Raw genomic sequence first — 20,156 nt, 5'->3', positions numbered from 1 at the left:
TACCGGCACACCCCATGCTCTAGATAATTGGCTATTGTAGTATACATGGAAATTTGTAAAAAAATTTGGGGGGTTTTACGGCATGTTCAAATGTACTAAGACCCAGCCTTCACGTTTTCGCCGCCCAGGGTATCGCCACCTTTGGATGACGATACCTTATAGAAGCCTATGGGCTTCTTATCAACAGCCGCCGAAACCCGCCACCTCCATCGACCCCCGCCGCAGATGTCATCCCCCCTCCCCCTGGCATACACTCCTCCAGGAAGCCAGGACCCAGAAGTTAAACTCCTCCTCACCCAAGTATCACAGCTGGCTGCAGGGGTAGGAGGAGGCACTGGGAAGAGCCTGCTTCTGCTTCCCGACATGGGAGGAGTGAGGAGAGCCCAGGGAGGTGACGGAGACACAACCTCACAGGTATCTCGTGGGGCCTCCATCACTGCATTGCAATGTTGATCGCATATGTTAGTACATATATGATCAGCATCGATGTGATGGGCGGCGAAGGGCAGCAATATATTTTAATACATCCCCCCTTAAGGTCCATACACAGTGGGAGATGACTTGAGGTCCATACACACCAGTGTGTATGTTAACCGATGATGGGAAAAATCGCTGGGATGTAGAACGCTCATTGCATGCACACTGAGCATTTTTCGTAAATTTTATAAATTTTTCCCGGGGTGGACAACTTTCCATAGCAGGTAATCAGCGTTCACCACTCATCGCTGGCCCGCACACACTGGGCTGCTTTCAAGATGAGAGCCGCTCAAACGAGTAAACTGAACTGCTTTCAGTATGTTAAGGCCCAGCATGTATGGGCCTTAACCAAAGCTGTTCTATCTCAATTAAAGGCAAATAACCATCATCAAGCTTGTCCGTATGACGTGTGTCACTGTTATAGATTTGCATTAGTGGAGGAGCCTAAAAACCTAGGCCAGAACAGAGCATGAGTAAGGAGACATCGGAACCTTATTTTATTGCAGGGTTCACTATTATCTACAAAGTACAAGGAGCAGCCTATTCCGATAAATCTCTGGCACTTACAAAGATATGAAAAAATCAATCTTGTAAGGTGGAATAAAAAATGCTAATAGTCATCTTGGAAACAGGAAATGTCACTGAGTTCACCCTCACATTTAATGTACACATGTCTATCTATAATGTGTGCGCACTAGACATATATGCCTGTGACTGGCCTGCTTTCAGTACAGATCATCCTGGTCAACCCAATTTGTCAAAAACTTGTAATATCTTATTTAACCAGTGTGAAGTATAAAAATATCTCCATTGCCATCATCTCCAGGTCATAGAATAACAACACCCAAAAACTAGACAGTCACTGGACTATAGGTCCACACACATTGGGCAGTTTTGAGCTGAAAGCAGCTCAGTTTTGTTGTTTGAGATGCTTTCAGCTGAAAAGCCACCCAGTGTGTACAACCCGGCAATGAGCGGTGAGTCCTCATGTGAGCTCCCGCAGCAGATGAGCAATCGGGTGGAAGGCTTTCCAGAGCATCCTGCTCTGGAAAGCTGTCCACCTTGGGAAAAATCACTTGAACGGGCTAAAATTGCTCAGAGTTTAGTAATGGCTTGGAAATGTTAGAGGTTAGTCATGTTGGATTGTAGATTGGCCTATACTCACCAAAACTGAGTATTAAGCTATACTGTAGTTATTTATAGGACACACATCACTGCCTCTCACCATCATATGTCCCAAATACTTGACAACTAAATTACCCATCCTGCCCACTCTCTACTCTTTTGTGCAGGGATGAGAAGCCGAACTGGGCTAATACAGTTACTGTCTGGCTGGCCAACTGAGCGTGCAACAGCACACTTGATTGACAAGGTAACATGCCTGCCCTTCTTCTGTTTTATTTAACTAAAAGGGGGCACTGGTGAGAACAGTCCCTAATGTACGGGGCTTCATTAATTGATACTGCAACATTACTCTGGGGTGAAGGCAAATGATGGGTGGCTTATTGGGGATAAAGAAAATGAATGTAGCATTTAGTGGTCCTTTAAGAGACCTGCTGTAATTGCAGAACCAACCGAGTAAGATGCAGGCAGTATCCTCATTGGTACCATTCTAACATGTATAACTGCAATGTGATATGTTAGAATGCATTATGGGGGTTATTCAGACCTGCTCACTGTTCTGTGAAATTGTAGAGCCCTGCGATTAGATAGCAGTTGTCCCACCAGAGCGAAAACTCACCCTTTGCAAGGTTGTGAATGGCTTGCGAATATCACCCCAATCAGCAAATACCGGCAAATCCATTCGCAACTCACTAGTCATAGAGTGCAGTCTGTGATGAATGCAGAACTTACTCTACCTGTGCGATAGAAACAGGCTGATTGGGACAGGAGCTGAAGTCAGACACCCTCCCTGAAAATGCCTTGGAACGTCTGCATTTTCCCTGACACTCCCAGAAAACAGCAGGTGTCCACTCCTAAATGCCATCTTCCTGTCAATGAACTTTCGAACAGATTGCAATCAGAAAAGATGCTGGATTTTTTTGCTAAATGGCCTTGCGCATATGAGCTATGATCTGTACGCATGCTCAGTTGTAAATAAATGTTTCTGCAAACATAGCACAACAATTTCAGCTGGGAAAAGGGCTGATCGGAACGGCCCATATGGGTAACTTTACAAGCACATTTATTATTTATTATTCCTGTATTAAAAAAAATTAAATTTGTAGCTTTAAAGACCCATATACTGTATATATGGGGTGCCCAGGCTGACTGCAGAGAGAAAGCTGCTGTCAAAAAAATTGTCTGAGAGTGGCCACAAGAGAAAGACATTTGCGGTTCATCTATTAAAAGACATTGGGTCAGATGTTAAGGCCCCATACAGTGCCAGATTAAGCCTTCGGGGGGCCGGGGCACTTTAGACAGGGGGGGCCCCCTTGCACTTGTCATTACTGGCCGCAAACTGCATGGGGGGAATATTACACTGTCAAAACACAGAGTAAAGGCAGTATAAACTTGGTCAATGGGTAACTTCAGGGTATATATATATATATATATATATATATATATATATACACACACACACACACATACACATATACATACATACATACAATACATACATACCTCATGAAAAGCCTGTGTTTGTCCCTCTGAACCTTACTCTGTAGGAGACCTCACAGTCCCAGTGCTGCCTCTGATTAAAAACCCTCCCATGACTAGGCTGCTGCTGCTGTTATCCATGGGCCTGAGAAGCATGTAATGAGCTCCACCAATCAGAGCTCAGCACAAACGTCTCAGCTTCTGCCCTCTGGTGCAAAGTGTCATGGGACTTAGTCAACTCCCAGTAATGCACTGCACACTTGGCTCCCGATGCTCAGCACCATTAATCATTGTCACATTGGCAGATAGGTGAAGCTGCAGCACTACCCCACTCCCACGCACAAAACCTTTAGCTAAAAAATATATATATATATATATTATATTTGTTTTGAAAAATACATGCCAACCACAGGGGGCCCCTAACTAGAGGGGGGGCCCAGGGGCACTGACCCCTTGTGCCCCCATTATTATCCGGCCCTGGCCCCATACACTTGTGCGACTTCTCCAAGGGGAGAATTTGCACCTGATCCCCCTTGAACCGCCTGGTGCCTTTCTGGCCACTAATTTTTAGTGTGTTATATCACATGCGATCTCAGCAAGTGCCGCCATAGGCTGTCCGATCCCACCGATCCTACGTGTAGCACTTGCGATCTAGGGGTTCCGATCAGATGTGCACAAGACCAAGCATTGGATCGGAGTGTATCAAAAACACATGCGATTTGCCCAATTTCTCACGCAATGCGTCAAATTCAGGGGGAAATTGTGCAAAATAGCAGTAGTGTATGGCCACCTTAAGTGCAGTACAGCATGCAGAATTATCTATATAACGCAGGAAGACATTTGCATGGGGTTATTTGTGCTAATTCTGACCTGCACGCACAGGTCCGAATTTATCCTCTCTGTCGATGGTGGGGGTCTCTAATGCGCACATGCAGGCCCCGGGTACGAGGGCCTTCTGCAAATTTTTTGACTGACAGGCAGGGGGCATTCCAAGGTGGACCCCAGGCATGTTATTGGCGTGCCCACAAAAACGGTGATCGAGCCCAAGGAAACACTGGGTGGGCCCCAGCAAACGCAGGTGTTCCTCTGCCAGTTAGCGGGTCTGAATTGGGCCCATTGTTCGTATTTCATTATCAGGGGACCCAAGTCTCTACCTACACTAGCAGTAGCGTAACAATTGGGGGAGCTGGCGCTGTGGGGGCGCATAGTCTCTGCAGATTCTAATGGGTCTGTTGTTCGTGTGGAATCTGCTGAAAATGTCCCTCCAAAAATGTCCTGCTGGGTAACGTATATCGCTACTCAGAAGTTACCCCTAGCAAAAGCATGTAACCCCTAGTAATGTGCATGACACCTCTGGCAACGAACATGTAACTCCTGTCATGTTTATAATAATAATAATAATTATATGTATATATGGGGGGGGGGGATGTCACATTTGGGGGGGGGGCAGGGGGTGCAATATTGCAAGTTACGCCCTAGCATATATGCCCAACATAACTAAATCATACACAAAGTGTGCTGTGGAAACAACCTACTCTTGAAAGAGTCAAAATATGCAGGAGATTCCTGATTTTTCGAGTATCCCCCTTACCCTGGAAGAGTTGGTACTTCCTTTTGAAGGGGCAGAATGGTTAATTGCTGGAATCATAGGTCCTGAGTAGAGGGGCAGCCCTAAATGATGCAAATTTGCATTATTTAGCTCCACCCCTTCACTATAGACCTACGAATTACAGAAGTTTCCTGTGGCAGGGGGGCTTAATGATGCCATAGCTCAGCCCCGCCACCAAAACACCTAGATGTTTCCCCTTTCCAAGCTTCTCCTGGAGAGTAGTTTTTAAAACTAATTATGAACTAGGTCCTACTGTATATAGACTAAAAAGCAGCCATATAGTAATAGCACTAGGCAAAATGTAAAAAAAAAACCCAGAAAATATGCCTGTTCCCATGTTTTTCCATTATACAGCATACTGTGATAATGGCAATATTAATGCCATATATGCATACAAAACAGAAAGACTTCTGTTAGCGACACAGTCATCAGAACTGCACCTAGCAATTAAATGCATGGGGATTTTGTTTATATCTTGATTAAAGCATTTAAGCTTACAGACCATCATCAACTCAAACTCAATATTTCCAAAACAGAATTACTTATATTCCCACCAACTAAGAACAGTTACCATCCTAATATCTCCATCACTGTTGACAACTCTACAATCTACCCTACCCCACAAGCTCGTTACTTAGGGGTCATCCTCGACTCTGACTTGTCCTTTCTTCCCCACATTCAATCTGTCTCCAAATCATGTAACATACATCTAAAAAACATATCCAAAATACGACCGTATCTCACACAAGACACTACTAAATCTCTTATCCATGCACTCATATCCCGCATTGATTATTGCAATAGTCTCCTAACTGGTCTTCCCAAGAACAGACTCTCACCACTACAATCCATTTTAAATGCTGCTGCTAGGCTGATCTTCCTTGCAAGACGCTCATCGTCTGCTGATCCGCTCTGCCAGTCCCTCCATTGGTTACCTGTGTTTTACCGTATTCAATATAAAACACTTTTACTTGCATATAAAGCTATTAACCATACTGCACCAGCATATATCTTTGCACTTATCACAAAATATCTCCCATCTCGACCACTCCGCTCTGCACAAGATCTGCGTCTCTCTTCTGCACGGATCACTAGCTCCCATTCACTATTACAGGACTTTCATCGGGCTGCTCCCACCCTATGGAATGCCCTTCCAAGCACAATAAGACTCTCCACTACAGTGGCGTAACTATAAATTTTGCTCCCCCCAGCCAAAATATTTTCAGGCGCCCCCCCCACATACTGTCCCTTATACATTAGGCAATACATCTTAATGTCACTTACACTATATGATACACACTGTAATTCCACTCAGACTATACACCCCACACCATAATGTACCTTACACTATACACTCTATGGTTAGGGTTATAGGTTGCGGGGTGGGTGTATGGTTAGTGTTATAGGCTGCGGTGTGTGTGTGTGTAAGGTTAGGGTTGTGGGATGCGTGGTGTGCATGTATGGTTAATGTTATAGGCTGCGGTGTGTGTGTGTGTAAGGTTAGGGTTGTGGGATGTGTGGTGTGCATGTATGGTTAATGTTATAGGTTGCGGTGTGTGTGTAAGGTTAGGGTTGTGGGATGCGTGGTGTGCATGTATGTATGGTTAATGTTATAGGCTGCGGTGTGTGTAAGGTTAGGGTTGTGGGATGCGTGGTGTGCATGCATGGTTAATGTTATAGGCTGCGGTGTGTGTGTGTATGGTTAGGGTTGTGGGATGCGTGGTGTGCATGTATGGTTAATGTTATAGGCTGCGGTGTGTGTGTGTAAGGTTAGGGTTGTGGGATGTGTGGTGTGAATGTATGGTTAATGTTATAGGCTGCGGTGTGTGTGTGTGTAAGGTTAGGGTTGTGGGATGCGTGGTGTGCATGTATGTATGGTTAATGTTATAGGCTGCGGTGTGTGTAAGGTTAGGGTTGTGGGATGCGTGGTGTGCATGTATGGTTAATGTTATAGACTGCGGTGTGTGTGTGTGTAAGGTTAGGGTTGTGGGATGCGTGGTGTGCATGTATGGTTAGTGTTATAGGCTGCGGTGTGTGTGTGTATGATTAGTGTTATAGGCTGCGGTGTGTGTATGGTTAGGGTTATAGGTTGTGGGGTGCGTGCTTGTATGGTTAGGGTTATAGGCTGCGGTGTGTGTGTATGGTTAATGTTATAGGCTGTGGTGTGTGAGTGAATGTATGGTTAGGGTTATAGGCTGTGGTGTGTGAGTGTATGGTTAGGGTTATAGGCTGCGGTGTGTGTGTGTGTATGGTTAGGGTTATAGACAGCGGTGTGTGTGTGTATGGTTAGGGTTATAGACAGCGGTGTGTGTGTATGGTTAGGGTTATAGTCGGCGGTGTGTGTGTATGGTTAGGGTAATAGGCTGCGGGGTGTATGTGTATGGTTAGGGTTATAGGCTGCGGTGTGTGTGTATGGTTAGGGTTATAGGCTGCGGTGTGTGTGTGTATGGTTAGGGTTGTGGGATGCGTGGTGTGCATGTATGGTTAATGTTATAGGCTGCAATGTGTGTGTGTGTGTAAGGTTAGGGTTGTGGGATGTGTGGTGTGCATGTATGGTTAATGTTATAGGTTGCGGTGTGTGTGTGTAAGGTTAGGGTTGTGGGATGCGTGGTGTGCATGTATGGTTAATGTTATAGGCTGCGGTGTGTGTGTGTGTGTGTAAGGTTAGGGTTGTGGGATGTGTGGTGTGCATGTATGGTTAATGTTATAGGCTGCGGTGTGTGTGTGTGTAAGGTTAGGGTTGTGGGATGCGTGGTGTGCATGTATGTATGGTTAATGTTATAGGCTGCGGTGTGTGTGTGTAAGGTTAGGGTTGTGGGATGCGTGGTGTGCATGTATGGTTAATGTTATAGACTGCGGTGTGTGTGTGTGTGTAAGGTTAGGGTTGTGGGATGCGTGGTGTGCATGTATGGTTAGTGTTATAGGCTGCGGTGTGTGTGTGTATGATTAGTGTTATAGGCTGCGGTGTGTGTATGGTTAGGGTTATAGGTTGTGGGGTGCGTGCTTGTATGGTTAGGGTTATAGGCTGCGGTGTGTGTGTATGGTTAGTGTTATAGGCTGTGGTGTGTGAGTGAATGTATGGTTAGGGTTATAGGCTGTGGTGTGTGAGTGTATGGTTAGGGTTATAGGCTGCGGTGTGTGTGTGTGTATGGTTAGGGTTATAGACAGCGGTGTGTGTGTATGGTTAGGGTTATAGTCGGCGGTGTGTGTGTATGGTTAGGGTAATAGGCTGCGGGGTGTATGTGTATGGTTAGGGTTATAGGCTGCGGTGTGTGTGTGTATGGTTAGGGTTATAGGCTGCAGTGTGTGTGTGTGTATGGTTAGGGTTATAAATGGCGGTGTCTGTGTATGGTTAGGGTTCTAGGCAGCGGTGTGTGTGTGTGTATGGTTAGGGTTATAGGCTGCGGGTGTATGTGTATGGTTAGGGTTATAGGCTGCGGTGTGTGTGTATGGTTAGGGTTATAGGCTGCGGTGTGTGTGTGTATGGTTAGGGTTATAGACGGCGGTGTGTGTGTATGGTTAGGGTTATAGCCTGCAGTGTGTGTGTATGGTTAGGGTTATAGGCTGCAGTGTGTGTGTGTATGGTTAGGGTTATAGGCTGCAGTGTGTGTGTGTATGGTTAGGGTTATAGGCTGCGGTGTGTGTGTATGTGTATGGTTAGGGTTATAGGCTGCGGTGGGTGTGTGTGTATGGTTAGGGTTATAGGCTGCGGTGGGTGTGTGTGTATGGTTAGGGTTACAGGCTGCGGTGTGTGTGTGTATGGTTAGGGTTATAGGCTGCGGTGTGTGTGTGTATGGTTAGGGTTATAGGCTGCGGTGTGTTTGTATGGTTAGGGTTATAGGCTGCAGTGTGTGTGTGTGTGTATGTGTATGGTTAGGGTTATAGGCTGCAGGGGGGGGGGGTAGGTGTACACACTCACACGCATACTTGGTGCAGGTGTATTGGTGCAGCTATACTTATCTGCTCCTGCAGAGGTCTCTCTGCTGGCTTGAAGTCTGCACAGCCTTGCAGTCTGGAGCAGGAGGGTTCTATTAGGCAGGCAATGAAATAGCGCTGCGGGCGCTATTTGGAGACACCGTCGGGCGGTGATTGACAGCTCCCCCAGCAATGTCACAGTGGGCTCCGTCTCCTCAGCTCCCTTTTTCATAATTACATCCCCCGGCATAATGATACAGCGTCTCCTCAGAGCTGCTGCAAATATAGCGCCGGGGCTCTTCTTCTTCTTCTCAGTCAATACAGGAGGGACGCTGCCTTTACACAGTGCGGGCACAGCGCACTACAGCGCACTACAGCGCTGGGACCACCCCCCCCCCCCACAAGCAGCGCTACAATTGTCTGTTAACGGAGCGCTGAGGGGCTAACTGCACTGTCACTCAGAGATGTGACAGCGCAGGACCGCCTATACCTGGGGATGGTGGCTGCAGGGGACAAACAGCCTGCGGGCTGCTGCTGGGTTTGCCATGGAGAAGGTTGCCGAGCGCACCTCTCCAACACCTGCGCCCCTGTGGCCCCGGCTCCCCCCGCCACCGCTGGGGCTGCCTACCGCTAGTTACGCCACTGCTCCACTAGCCTCCAAACTTTTAAGCGTTCCCTGAAAACACACCTCTTCAGGCAAGCCTATCATATTTAAGTTCTACACGCATAACCCTCTGAGGCACTTATGCATTACATAGCTTCCCTTCTGGACCTGTAACTTGGTGGGACTGCTATGCTGTTACTGGTGCCTGTACTTGTGTTTCCCCCCTATATCCCTATAGATTGTAAGCTTGCAGCAGGGCCCTCTTACCTCCAAGTCTGTCTGTTGTTACCCAGTTTGTTTTATCACTGTCTACAATTGTAAAGCGCAACGGAATCTGCTGCGCTATATAAGAAACTGTAAATAAATAAATAAAATCAAGGGACCCCGATCTTTGCAAAAATGCATATATGCTTAACACACCATTAAATTGCATATGTACCTGCACAGTCAAGACAACAAGTATACTCCTGCAATCTCAAATAAAACAATTATGTTTTATTAAGAACAGTGCTGTGCAAACAGAAATAATTACAGTTTATAACAATATATAAATATTAGTCAAAAGTGAAAAAAATGTAGCGGCTGGAAATCTTTACCTTCTGTTTTATATCATTATACGTCATTTGTTTGTGCCAGGATCATCTCGATGCCCAGCTCTGGCTTTTTCGTTAGTGCTTTACAAATAAAAGATAATAATTATACCTTTATTAACATAACAAAATGTGTGCCCTCCATCGTTGCTTTAAAATCCTAAATTTTGTCCATCTGTAATCCATTGGAGAAAATTAATTTGGTAAAAGCTTCTTTTTTACAAAACAAACAATTAAAAAATAATCTTTTTTTTTTTAAATTATTATCCATATATTTTACAAATGTTACTGGAAATAGCTTTGCGTATGTTTAAGATAGCGTACAGATTTTGTGAATAAGATAGTAAAATAGCATTTATTTCCTATAGTGGGTTGAAATGTGACTTGTTGTTAAAGGGTTAACTGCCCTTGCAGAGGGATAAGCATTTTATGTATTAACCAATGATGCTTTCCAAGGGACCTTCTGTACCAATTACAGCTGAGCTTCATTTAAGGAGATTAGAAGCGATTAAGTTACGGTAATTAGAGGGGTCTCATTTGCATGTACTTAGTTAAATTAATTTGTCGAGTTTTATTTAATATCTTTTTAATTTGTTAAGTGGTCCTGGGGGGGGGATCAAATATGAATTTTGTTTACTAACATTAAATTCATACAGAAGCATTTGTGGTTCTCTTACAGTGTATTGGCTATTTGGCCACAAGTTCGGGATTTAAAGGGTCCAATTAAGTTGGATCCTACATGGGCAAATCTCTGAATGTATCTAATTTTGATCTGCACAGAATGAGAATGATTAAGATTTGTGGTTCTACAGCAGCGTAATCTCAGGACGCAGATAATGGTCCGCATGTTCTAATGCTGTGTAATAAAAGTAATTTGGTGCCCCAAAGCTCTTTATATATTCACTTTACTTCTTTACTGGTTAGGCAGAGGATAATTCTTTCTCCGGATAAATGAGTTCACTTTGCAGAGGCTTACTTAATTGTTAAAAATAGCTGCTTACAATATAGCCGGTCATTATTTTTACTTTTGTCTTAATGAAAGGGCTCTGGGATTTGAGGTTTCATTTGTCATTAAAATCATTTATTAGTTAATGTCCTGATTTCAAAGACATAAATTATATAATAAATGTCACCATTTAGTAAATTAAATTAAGTTTGATTTCATTCTTAATAAATATGTGACTTACTGTACTGTAGCCTTTCTCCCATTCTGGAAAAATATCAGTTTGGGGGTATCAGTTTGGGGGTATATTCAATGCTTGTCGAAACTGCTGTTTTGCTGAAAAGGCGGCAGTTTTTTTACATGAATAGATTGGATCTATTCAATGCTATCTGTTTGAAATGTTCCAACCTGCCGAAAACCAGGTGGATTGACGGAATAGCCGTTAATCCACCTGCTTTTGATGGAAACACCGTCAAAACCGAGAAGGTTTTGGCTGTGTTTCCGTCAATCTCAATCCGACATAAAAAGATGCTGGATTGAGTCAGGGAGGGCAGCCCTGGGTGAGCAGCAGACAGGAAGACGGCGCTGCCCCCACATAAATGACCCCACAGTGCAGGTACATAAATGCCCCCACAGTGCAGGTCCATAAATGCCCCCACAGTGCAGGTAGTCCGCGGACAGAATACACTCTTCCCGGCATACTGTTTCCCAGGTGGCGGGTCCGGCAATGTGGGTGCTGCAGCCGCAAATTAGCAAGTTAATATGGCGGCCCAGCAGCGGGACTCGGGCCGTGGGTGCTAATCAATTTCCGTGGGTGCTCGGGCCCTTGAGCACCCACAGAATCGGCACCTATGTACCAAAGTGTCTTAGTTTTGTGTAAATAATGTTTGTATACTCATTGGTCACCTTTATAATAGAAGTGGTAATAGTATATCATGTAAAACACAACACTCTCATACATAAGAATGCAGGTTGTCTCTATCTAGCTTTATTTTAGCCGAGTTTAAAAGAGCTGTATCAGAAATTGAGAGATCCATGGTTTTGTAACTTGGGTGGAGTGAAGGGCTCCCTCCACAGAAATACCTGGACTTCTTCTTTAATGTATTATTTACTGACTTAACAGTTTTTATTTAGTCATTAACATCAGTCACTGCCCCAACGAAAACTGCGCTTATATGGGGAGAACATGCAAACTCGACAAATCCTGGGATTTTGGCAATGTAGTGTTACATAAACTTGCAAACTAATCAAAATGAGGCTACAGAGATGGGCGGTATCCAATTAACCGTGATAATTTGCTGTGGCTAATTGACTTACCTGGTGCCATTCTATTAGCTGTTCATGCGGTCTTCACTCCCAGTGAGTGCAGCACAGAGCAACAAGCCAGATGCAGGTGAACAACCACTCATGAGTGCGTGCCCATTGTGTGACATGGAGGTTGGCGTGATTACTATTCTCCAATCAGAGGATGCTGTAGGCTTGTGTTAAAGAATGAGAAATCAAAAGGAATTGGAGGCTTAGGGTAGTGGAAAGTAGAAATGAAGGCTATGGGTAGGTGCATTGTCAAAAGTACTTGTAATTGTGGGTTATGATTTAGCAATAAGTGTATTTGAGGGGAGGGCGTTTGACTGAGGGTCGGTACTTGTGCAAAAGCGTTGGTGCTTACTTTCACAACTGTTCCCTAGTAGTGACAGATTGTATGTGTATTGAATATTGCTGTTGCAAATGTGCCTCTTTCGTGTTGGCTAATGACTTCATAATGCTTTACAGAAACCGGAGGTATATGCATTGCCCCTCGTCCCTCCGAACAAGATGCTGAGGTTGTCCCAGCAATGGCTATGAGGCCTTTCTTCGGAATAAAACCTACACTCCTTAATGAAAACGTAAGTAAGAATAAAAAATGTGCTCTTTGTCACATGGTCCTGGAAGAAAGATGGAAAATATTCTGACTCTATGTAAATCAAGACAAATACTGCAGTAATAACTAATCTCCTTCTTCCACAATGTGTTTTTATTGGTAGGGTAAGGTTATTGAAGGTGGTGATGTTTCTGGGGCGCTGTGTATTGCACAACCATGGCCTGGTATGGCCAGAACTATATATGGGGATCATCAGAGATTTGTTGATGCTTACTTCAAAACCTATCCAGGTAACTATTGACTATGTAAGACCTGACAAGTTGGTTTCCTTGTTTTTTTATGGTACAACTGGTGCATGGTGCAGTGCTGAGGGCCTTAGTCAGTTTTTAACACAATGTCAGACATTTTTTTCAATTGCACTGTGCGTTTTTTTTTTGTCTTAAGTCTGTATTCAGTGCACATATGGAAAGGAGGGATCGCGTGCTGTATATCAGCACTAATATAGAAATTAAAGGTGGTCTGCTGCATATCATTGCTAATACGGAAATGATGGGCCGCCTGCTGCATATCAGCGCTAATATGGAAATACAAAGACTGTATTGAAAACCTTTACGCCCAAAGGACTGTAGCTGGTGTATAGGTTTCTGGGTACACCACACCCTCTATTACATTAATATGGAAATGATGGTCCGCTTGCTGCATATCAACGCTAATATGGAAATGATGGGCTGTCTGCTGCATATCAGAGCTAATATGGAAATGATGGGCCGTCTGCTGCATATCAGCACTAATATGGAAATGATTGGCTGTCTGCTGCATATCAGAGCTAATATGGAAATGATGGGCTGTCTGCTGCATTTCAGTACTAATATGGAAATGATGGGCCGTCTGCTGCATATAATCCCTAATATGGAAATGATGGGCCGTCTGCTGCATATCAGTGCTAATATGGAAATGATGGTCCGCTTGCTGCATATCTGCGCTAAAATGGAAATGATGGGCCGTCTGCTGCATATCAACTCTAATATGAAAAATGGGCCGCTTGCTGCATATCAACGCTAATATGGAAATGATGGGCTGTCTGCTGCATATCAGCGCTAAAATGGAAATGATGGGCCACCTGCTGCATAGCAGCGCTAATAATGAAATGATGGGCTGTCTGCTGCATATCAGCGCTAATATGGAAATGATGGGCCACCTGCTGCAGATCAGCGCTAATATGGAAATGATGGGCTGTCTGCTGCATATCAGCGCTAATATGGAAATGATGGGCCACCTGCTGCAGATCAGCGCTAATATGGAAATGATGGGTTGTCTGCTGCATATCAGCGCTAATATGGAAATCTTGGGCCATCTGCAGCATATCAACGCTAATATGGAAATGATGGGCCGCTTGCTGCATATCAGCACTAATATGGAAATGATGGGCCATCTGCTGCATATCAGTGCTAATATGGAAATGATGGGCTGTCTGCTGCATATCAGCGCTAATATGGAAATGATTGTCTGATTTCTGCATATCAGCACTAATATGGAAATGATGGGCCGCCCACCTGCTGCAAATCAGCACTAATATGGAATGATTGTCCACTTGCTGCATATTTGCGCTAATATGGAAATGATGGACCGCCTGCTGCATATCAGCACTAATATGGAAATGATGGTCTGATTTCTGCATATCAGCACTAATATGGAAATGATGGTCTGATTTCTGCATATCAGCACTAATATGGAAATGATGAGCCGCCCGCCTGCTGCATATCAGCACTAATATGGAAATAATTGTCTGATTTCTGCATATCAGCACTAATATGGAAATGATGGTCTGCCTGCCTGCTGCATGTCAGCACTAATATGGAAATGATGGTCTGATTTCTGCATATCAGCACTAATATGGAAATGATGAGCCGCCCGCCTGCTGCATATCAGCACTAATATGGAAATAATTGTCTGATTTCTGCATATCAGCACTAATATGGAAATGATGGTCTGCCTGCCTGCTGCATGTCAGCACTAATATGGAAATGATGGGCTGCCCGCCTGCTGAATATCAGCACTAATATGGAACGATTGTCCGCCTGCTGCATATCAGCGCTAATATGGAAATGATGGGCTGCTTACTGCTTATTAGCACTAATATGGAAATTAAGTCCATTTCTTCATGACTTGATATTTGATAAATGATAATGTAATTTTAATTTGCACAGTTTTGTGACTGGTAGTGTTCTACACAGTATGTGCTGGTTGATGGATATTTGATAAAAAAGATAATTATTACATTGCAGTAAAAGGGGCACTGGATACTGGATATTGCATTTGCAAATGAGCATAGTGCTTTCAAGTTGTTTAGAATGTGACTACTTGTCTGCATAGCAATATATATATATATATATATATATATATATATATATATATATATATATATATATATATATATACATACGTGTGTTAATTCATAATGTAATTCTAATTCAAAGCAAGTGTACTAGAAACATAGATAGCTCAGAGTGTAATGACATAATATCACTGTACTGGTTAATGATCAATAAATCAAGTTTGTAGCTTACTTCACCTTGTACTGGCCTATTCTTTAGATTAGCACAGTCATCCTTGATAAGTGTACCTGCATGCAAATACCAATAATTAAAGAGACAGACATTCACTAAAATCCACCCTTTACAATTATATCTATTTCATTTAATCATTAGTTATTTTTCTGCACTTCAAAAACATGACGGGGTAGCAGTACATCCCTTGCCAGCACTTCCTACGCACATCATTGTATGCCATCAATTCAAGCCCCAGGGGGTGGATGGATGGGGCCGCAATCACTGGAAAACTATAGAACCTAAGACCATTTTGGTTGATTTTAGTTCGATGTTGAACTTCCAGCACAATACATGTTTGCTAACATTTAAAAATATTTAAAAGCAACTGTACATAAATGAGTGTTTTAGCCCTGGAAGCTCAACATCGATTAAGATTGATTTTAAATCAGTCCAAATCGATCCTTTAGCAAATACCGCTTAGCCAATCCGGGAGAACCGGCCTCACAACCATTCAGCCAGTGCCCTGCCGTCTCAGCCAATAAGTGCTGTTTACCGCTACCCATTTCTACATACCCAGGTCGTACTTTTTCACACAACCATCAAGCTGTGTAAAAAACAGCTAAAAACCAGGGTTGAAGTCATGGTAGTTCAGTCCCGGGTCGATTCTTTTAGACAAAAAAACGACTTGGGTCAACCCTTGCCGGAAAATTACCGGGTCAGTTCTCTGTCTAAAAGGGGTATAAGAAGCTTTTCTCTTCCAATCGTACCTTATTGTACTTGGTATCACTCACTGTTCTCTTATTCTTTCAGGCTATTATTTTACTGGGGATGGAGCGTACAGGTCAAAGGAAGGATATTACCAGATAACAGGCAGAATGGATGACGTGATAAACATCAGTGGGCACCGCCTGGGCACTGCAGAGATTGAAGATGCTTTGGTATGTACAACATCATCATTTTCTTGAAATTATTTGAGCATAGAAAAATAATTGTTATATACATTCTCTACAGTGTAGAAACTATGTGCCTAATTCAGCCCTGATCGCAGGGCAAATTTGTTCTCAAAATGGTCCAAACCATGTGCACTGCAACTGTAACAAAACAATTTCGATTTGGGGAAGTTATTTTGATTCTGTGCAGGGTAAATACTGGCTGCTTTATTTTTACACTGCTTCTGGGTGGGTGAACTAAAATCAGGATATAATCACAGTTTGGTGCCCCCTAAGTTGTTGCTACTGTATGTTGACTCATAACAAAAGCAACCAACCGTCCTTAGATCATTGTGACCTGCTGCTCCGTATCGCCTTCCCATTTTGAGAACAAATTTGCCCTGCAATCATGTCTGAATTAGGCCCTGTGTGTACACACTACCCAGGTGCAAATGCAGGATTTCAAGGGTATCTGGGACACTGACGGAGCCAAAATTACAGCCATAAATCACAGCGTTACCCCGCTAGGGGGCAGGGCTACAACTGTGATCAGTCAGTGGTGGCATGGGCCACTTCCTCCACTTACCCAAGGTAGTGGTGCATGGCATGTACATATAGTGCTGCTACAGATGGAGCCCCTCACTTTGTTGCTGTCAGTGCGCCAGCCGCTGGTAACTAGAGGACACGGACACGCAAGCATCTCACACACTCTTGCGTCCATTGCCGAAAATGGGGCACGCGAGCATCTCCGGTGTATGCATGTATGTACATTCGCCATAGGGGGCTGACGATCAGCGCGCCAGGAGCCACTCAGATGACAGAGGCTCCATCTGCATGTTTGGCATGGATCTGGTCATGCTTTTTGTTCCTTTTGGAGAAGTCACATGCAATCATCCCTTGAACCGCCAAAATCTTTCCGGGAGGTAGGATCACATGCAATATATTGTATGTGGTCCTTTCGCATACAAAATTTCCTGCATACAATCCAAGCCAAGCCTACCTGGCTTGGATGCGATCCAACAGATCGCAGGCGACTCGCAGGCTCTGGTGCGATGGCCACAGGACCGCGTATCGCATCACACCTGCTGTCAATCACATGCCATTTGGAAGCTGTCAATCACATGAACATGGATTGTAAATTGCCTAGTGTAGGGCCAGCATTATAGATATTCTGGAAATTAAATACATGTACTTGTATTATATGGATGTACAAAATAACTCAAAACAAAACACGGAACTTATGTATTATCTGGGCTCCCATGTTAAATGCACCCCATTTTTTCATACCCCTACTATCCACCTACGCATGGAGTTGATTTTATATAGTGTGGCGAGCGCAGCGAGCCACCATGCCCGAAGCGTGGCGAGCGCAGCGAGCCCCGCAAGGGGACGCGGTCTCGTAAGAAAAACGGGAGCCCAGATATTACATAAGTACCCAAAACACTGCACATTATATATATATATATATATATTTATATATATATATATATATATATATATATATATATATGTAGATATATCAATACAGTCTCACTAGATATTTGCGCTAAGTAAGGGTGGTCGCTACTAACACTAGATCCCCTACTAGAGGGATCCACAATCCAATACACAACCCAATAGTGTCCATGTACAATTTATCAATATGATGATTTCAGTCTTTCCACTTGTAATGAATTATTATCAACCAAGACTTCTTTTAAATAAAAAACATTTATTATAAAACATATAAAAATTAGATACTCTTGGAATAGAAGTGTTCTCTTAGAATTAGGATCACACCAGATACCCAAAGCGTTTCATCTCTTTAAGAGACTTCATCAGGGGTTTGACACATATAATAAGAATCTACAAAAGTAGAACATTATTGTAAGTGCATACATTAGGAAAGACATCGATATCAATTAATATTTATTCTTTGACAGCATAACAAGTAAAATATTGGGCAAGACAGAGATGGCAAACAAGAGGGATTCGAAACAGATGGATAAAGGGAGAAATGACTTAGGGGGGTATTCAATGTCAGGGGAATGGCTGTCGAGCAAGCTCGACAGCCGTGCCCCTGTCCCGTTCTCGTTTTGCTCGCCTGGAGCTTGGCTGTCGGGATTCAATGTCCCGGCTGCCAAGCGGCGAGAAGGGGGCGTGGCCGCGAGTTGATGACGAAAATAGACGCGCTCCGGCCGGTAGCTCGCCTATTTCCGGCTTTTCTCGGCAGAACGAGCCCGACAGCTTGTGCTGTTGGGCTCGTTCTGCGCAAAACCCCCTGTTCAATGCTGTCGGGAAAGACAGCATTGAATAGGGCCCCGCAGCCATCTCCCCCGTCGGGAGATGGCTGCGGGAGCACACCTAACATTGAATACCCCCCTAAGAGTCTGTCAAGCTTCATAACCATTAAATGAATTAATTAATGGAATCTTTAACAAATGTCAAAGATAATGAGTGTGGTAACTATAATAGCATACCTTCAAAAGATTAAAGATGTTTTAAACATGTAAAGAATTTTGAGCGGTTTAATTCCACTGGATTGTTCAAACAAGTACAATTACTGTAAATAAAGTATATGAATTGTTAGACCTTGTGTGTAATTATTTGTAACAGTTAATATAAGGTTTGATATACCTGTTGTTAATCTTTAATTAGAGATTTTTTAGAGATTATTAGGTTCTTTTTTTTATTATACGGTTGAACCTGTACAATATACATATAGAGGTAAAATAATTATTTGTTCTTTTGAGAGAGAATTATATTAGCTAGTGTACCAAAATATATACATACCATTTGTAGGTAACATATATGATCTCATTTGCTAAGGAGCATTCATACTCCCAATGGCTCCTAGATCAGGTGGCTCAAGTTTAGTGGGATAAGGGTAGCCAAAAATGGCAAAATCCCTTAGTTCTTAACCTATGGATAAATATATAGTTTAACTATGGTTTTATTAATTAATTAGGTTAATGAATTAAATCATAATTTTATGAAATACACATACCTCCAATGGATGGTCCCTTACTTGATTTTTAAGGTTCAGGTTAAGGGTGCAATAACCGGTGGCAATATTTTAAATTTCCAGCCTATAAGTGGATATAAATATTACTTAACTACTTACATCTAGTGATAATACTATTTCTAGTGAATACTCTAATAAGTACATACCTTCAGAAAAATGATGTAATCACTTCTCTAGTTTTTAGGGGCGAAGTTTTAAAGATCCCCTGATAGAATAAAGGAATGTGTATAATATTAAAATAAGAAAATGGCGCTTATTAGTGGGAACATAGCTTCTATTTCCTCTTACCTTAGTGTGGCCTGAGCATGTGAACTCTCCAATGTCCAAAGAGCAAGTGATGGATGTGAGCCCTGTGAGGGTATTTATAGTGAAAGTGTGGGACATCACTTCCTGTGGTGTGTTTATTTGATTGAAATTAATATTAGTCTTATAATTTACTAATAATCTATAGTGTGTGCCTATTTTAGTGAATAATCCTATTTGGAATATATAGAAATAATTTAAAAAATTTTTAAATTTTTTAAGTATTTTTTAAAATTAATTATTAATAATAAAGGAGTGTTCATTATAATGATAGTGCCTGTTTATTTTGTTTAATTTTAATTTTATGCAGCTTAATCGCGGGATCTAATATGCAGGGACCTGTGTAATCGATATTGGGGTATAAAACACCCCTAGAATTCGTGATAAGGCTTAATTGTATGGCTTGCGTTCCACCTGCCCGCTGGTGGAACACACAGCCATTTTCCAGGAAGTTCTTACATCCTTATTAATGCCTGCGCTCCCCCGGCCGCAGGAAGAACACATAGCTGAGTTTAATACAGCTTAATAGCTGAATCTAGTGGGTGAGGACATAATATATCTATGTTGGGGTATGAAACACCCCTAAACGGTGTGGTAAGTCATAAGCCTCTATATTATGATTAACAACAGGTATATTTATTTATTTTCAGTTTCTTATATAGCGCAGCAGATTCCGTTGCGCTTTACAATAGTAAATCAAACCTTATATTAATCAATTAACTGTTTCAAATAATTACACACAAGGTCTAACAATTCATATACTTTATTTACAGT

The 20,156-nt window shown here is 42.8% G+C and overlaps 1 protein-coding gene across 1 annotated transcript in view; it reads left to right on the top strand.

The window, feature by feature from the left end:
* ACSS1 (acyl-CoA synthetase short chain family member 1) overlaps positions 1-20,156 on the top strand; it is a 126,371-nt gene that overhangs the window by 93,569 nt on the left and 12,646 nt on the right. Inside the window, exons 9-11 of the mRNA XM_083175965.1 lie at positions 12,510-12,622; positions 12,761-12,887; positions 15,957-16,084. Of these exons, the coding sequence (XP_083032091.1) occupies positions 12,510-12,622; positions 12,761-12,887; positions 15,957-16,084 (368 nt within the window). The remainder of the gene's footprint in view (positions 1-12,509; positions 12,623-12,760; positions 12,888-15,956; positions 16,085-20,156) is intronic.

Source organism: Crinia signifera, chromosome 3, assembly GCF_055691185.1.
Source record: "Crinia signifera chromosome 3, ASM5569118v1, whole genome shotgun sequence".
Classification (NCBI taxonomy): domain Eukaryota; kingdom Metazoa; phylum Chordata; class Amphibia; order Anura; family Myobatrachidae; genus Crinia; species Crinia signifera.
Note: the sequence above shows the minus strand (reverse complement) of the source record. Positions and strands in the feature narration are given on the sequence as shown.